At 40.0% G+C, this 3,653-nt stretch overlaps 1 protein-coding gene across 1 annotated transcript; it reads right to left on the reverse strand.

Moving 5' to 3' along the window:
* Positions 1-640: 640 nt before the first annotated feature.
* Positions 641-2,250, reverse strand: LOC108269384 (BTB/POZ domain-containing protein KCTD8-like). Its single transcript, XM_017475231.3, has one exon. It carries the CDS (start codon positions 1,629-1,631, stop codon positions 1,227-1,229), a length of 405 nt encoding a protein of 134 aa, XP_017330720.1. The 5' UTR covers positions 1,632-2,250; the 3' UTR covers positions 641-1,226.
* Positions 2,251-3,653: the final 1,403 nt, after the last annotated feature.

Raw genomic sequence — 3,653 nt, forward strand, 5'->3', positions numbered from 1 at the left:
TGCTATTCTTACGTTCTGCGGCAAGTTCTTGATTGATAGTCGTCCATTCTAACGACTTGGCTTTGGCCTTTCGCTCCAGCACACCAGACAACATACTAATCTAAACGGTGAAAATGAGCTGATAAGGCAATACTTGCAGTGCCGAACGAGGACAGCGGCTCTTCAAACAAATTGACAGTTAAATATCGAAAACGCTCGGAGGGGGTTGAGGATGAATTTTTAAAAAGGCCTCGCTGGGAGATTCAGGAAGAGGACAAACAGAACAGCCGTGCGAGTTTGTCTGTAGCACCTAATCTTGTGTTCACTGCTTCAACTGGACTAGTTATTGATTGGTTCCTTTTGGGGATATAAAATATGCATTTCATTAAAAATGAATGAAATTAGCAGTGACCACATGTGCATGAGAAGCTGTCCGAGTTGTTGTTGTTGTTTTTGAATTGAATGTCATATGGTGCGTCACAATTAAAGGTTATAGGGCAGTAGTTCTCGCCAGGTCAAAGAATTACTGCAAGAACGATATGGATGATAGGAAATCACAATCAAACTCTTTTCTGTATTTAGGAAGTGAAATTCAGGCGAAATATATTCCAACCTAACCATGGCTGACCATGATGTTCAATCATAACTCTTTTTTTTTTTTTTTTTTTTCATTTAAAACATTTATTTAAACAGTGAACAATAGTTCCTGATGACAATCAGTCTGTACCATGCTCATGTGGTGCATTTATTCAGTCCAAAGTACACGCAGACGTTGAATAGCTCTTTAAACACGTGCTTTATTTAGCTTCAGTGTAATGATCCGATCAACTTCTCAGCTGTCAGCTATGATTTGCAATCAGCCAATGCAAGACAGAATGTGGCACAATCAGCACAAAGTTAGTCTGCCTCTGACCCCCTGCTCCCCTTTTCCCTTTACTCAGAATGTTTTCTTTTAAAAAGAAAAAAGATTTATTTATTCGACAAAAATTAAAACATCATCAAAGGTTTGATGTCAAGCCTGCCTCTCATACTAACCCTAACAGACAAAATAGATCAGCTCGCCTACCTTTGTTTTAATTTTTGTACAGTCCATCTCGATTGCATATACAGACTTCCTGTCAGTGGGATGCTTCAGATGAGGATACTAGGTCCTGTTTTACGTAGACTAACGCATTGCAGAAAGAGAGAAAATAAGCATATTTACTCCATGAAGTCTGCTTTATTGGCTCCCAACTACTGCGTTTAAGTTAGGCATTGTATTTTTTCAGGAGGTCATTCTGCCAGAGCCTCTTGCGATCTGGGAAGAGCTTGGGGATTCTAATCTTGCGGAAATCCTCGATGCATTTCTTAAGCTCCTCCTCCATTATCTTCTTCTCCTTGTCCTTAGGTTCTTGGGCTGGAGATCCACCATTCTCCTTGTTGCCAGTGGTACGGGGCACTGCCTTCAGAGCCAGAGTGGTGGGCCGTGCCGGGCTGATGGCAGAAAGTGGAGAAGGGCTGGCAGAGGAGTCGGATGAAGATGTGAGGTGCTCTAAGACTGGAGTTGGAGGTGGGGGAAGGGGAAGGTCAAGGATGTCGTGGGGTTCTAAAAGGGGAACAGGGTCTGGAGGAGGCACATCTTGCAAGTCCAGGTCTGCACTGTTCCTGTCCATATGTTCTGTCCAGTCATGTACTGGTTCTGCCTCTGGCTGGACAAAACCTGGGTCACTTGGAAGTGCTGGGAATGATGATTTGCTACCTGTGAAAAGACATAAACAGTGTAAATAAATGTAGTAATAATGGACGCAAACATAGCTGAACTAGTGATCATTCAAGCTGATGGTGAATGATTCGCCATCAAGTTCCTGAACACAATAGGTCCAAGTTAACATTATTCATAGACCTACTAGACCTACTTTTCTTTCTTTCTTTTTAGTTATTACAATTTGGATTAAACCAAATTCAAGTGTCCAGTCAAACAGGTCAATTATGGTAACTCAATAACACAGTAAATAGATTTGACAATATTGGGTTGGGATTTTCACCACTGTAACTAAAAACAAATAAACAAAAAACAGGGACCTCTGGGCTATAATTCAAGGACTCCAGGAGGACCCCAGACTCCTCTTGGAGAACTGCCATGAAATATTCAGTGCTTCATTTTGATTGAAATGAAAAAAAAAGAAAAAAAAAAGGCTTCAGTCCCTAAATAAATTTCTACAATCTGGTGAGAAACAAAACAAAACAAAAAAAACAACAAAGAATGAGAAACACAATACGAAAAGACCAAGAAAATACATCAGATAGTATTTCCTTATTTACTTCGTCCGAGGTTATTAGTCAGTGGGACTTCACACAGAATATTTGCTCACATTCTCCCCTTTAGTGTTTACCCCCATCAAACTGCTTCACTGAACAAACCAAAGAAAGGCAGATTGAGATGGATTGAAGAAGAACGCCTTAGAAGTCATGAAGATTGATTCTAAGGCAAGTCGGAGTGGGAAGAATGTGGAAGACTGCCAGTTAGGGGGGAAAAAAATGTTGCTCCAGTGTTTTGACATGTTTAGATGAACACAGCACTGAATAATATAGCCACTGGCTTCGAGGAAGCGTATATTTCTAGTCAGAAATAAACACACAGACACACACACACACACACACACACACCTGGAGACTCATCCATACTGTAACCTCCTCAACCTGCAGCTCCAGTAAAAGCTTGGTTTGTGTAACACCAAGATTGAATAGAATATTTCAGTGCTCATCTGTTTCCATGCATATCCGAGTGTGTACACACATAATAAATAAATAAATAAATAAATAAATAAATAAATAAATAAATAAACTGCACCCTTCTTGTCACAAAGGTGGTACCTGGTAATGTGAATGTAGTGTACCTTTAGAAATGACTTAAGCTACATAATTACACCTTGAGGACTAATTTATTTACATTTATTTAGCTTTTATAAAGTAACACTTGGAACTATAAAAAGGTATACCACTGAAGGTATTGCTCCACTGACAAGGAACGGTACCGTTTAATACCATTATTCTGAAAATGTATATCTGTTTGTATGTATGTGATCGTTTATTTAGCAATGCACACACACACACACACTGAGGGCTAATTTGGGTTTATAGCAAGAGAGGAAGATGGAGACACCGGCTTAATGTGTAAGCCGACTTCATAGACGATTTTAAACCGACTGAATGGCGTTGTAAATATAGGCCCACGTTCACTGAATGTGAAAACAACTTATCTATAATGGCTGTGTGTGGGTTTCGCAGGCTTTCGTCGTGGGCATGTGTGGGGGCTTTTGAGTGCTGTTGGAATAATCTAGAGTAAGAGGGGGATGGGCTGGGTTTCTCTGTCATGGCGTGCAGAGTAAAGAGGAAAATACTCTTCCATTTTGCTGTCAGTCGGGTAAAAACATGAAAGCACTGTAGCATCCTTTTCTTTTTTCCTCCATGCAGCCCATCTGTTGTCAATGGCACTTTTTTTTCTCTCCATACAAAACCATCATTACTGCTATTAGCAGCACTAATGTGATAACCAGAACCAGCATCCCCATTAGAAAATGTATGATTGCCCATGCACAACATCGATCATCGTCGATGCATGAGATTTATATACTGATTTAAAGGAAATCTGCAGCCTAAAACACATCAAGTGTATTTATATTGAATATTTGTGA

This window comes from Ictalurus punctatus, chromosome 8, assembly GCF_001660625.3.
Source record: "Ictalurus punctatus breed USDA103 chromosome 8, Coco_2.0, whole genome shotgun sequence".
Classification (NCBI taxonomy): Eukaryota; Metazoa; Chordata; class Actinopteri; order Siluriformes; family Ictaluridae; genus Ictalurus; species Ictalurus punctatus.

Coding starts and splice junctions, on each gene's coding strand:
- LOC108269384 (XM_017475231.3), bottom strand. CDS start 1,631: ATGGACAGGAACAGTGCAGACCTGGACTTGCAAGATGTGCCTCCTCCA.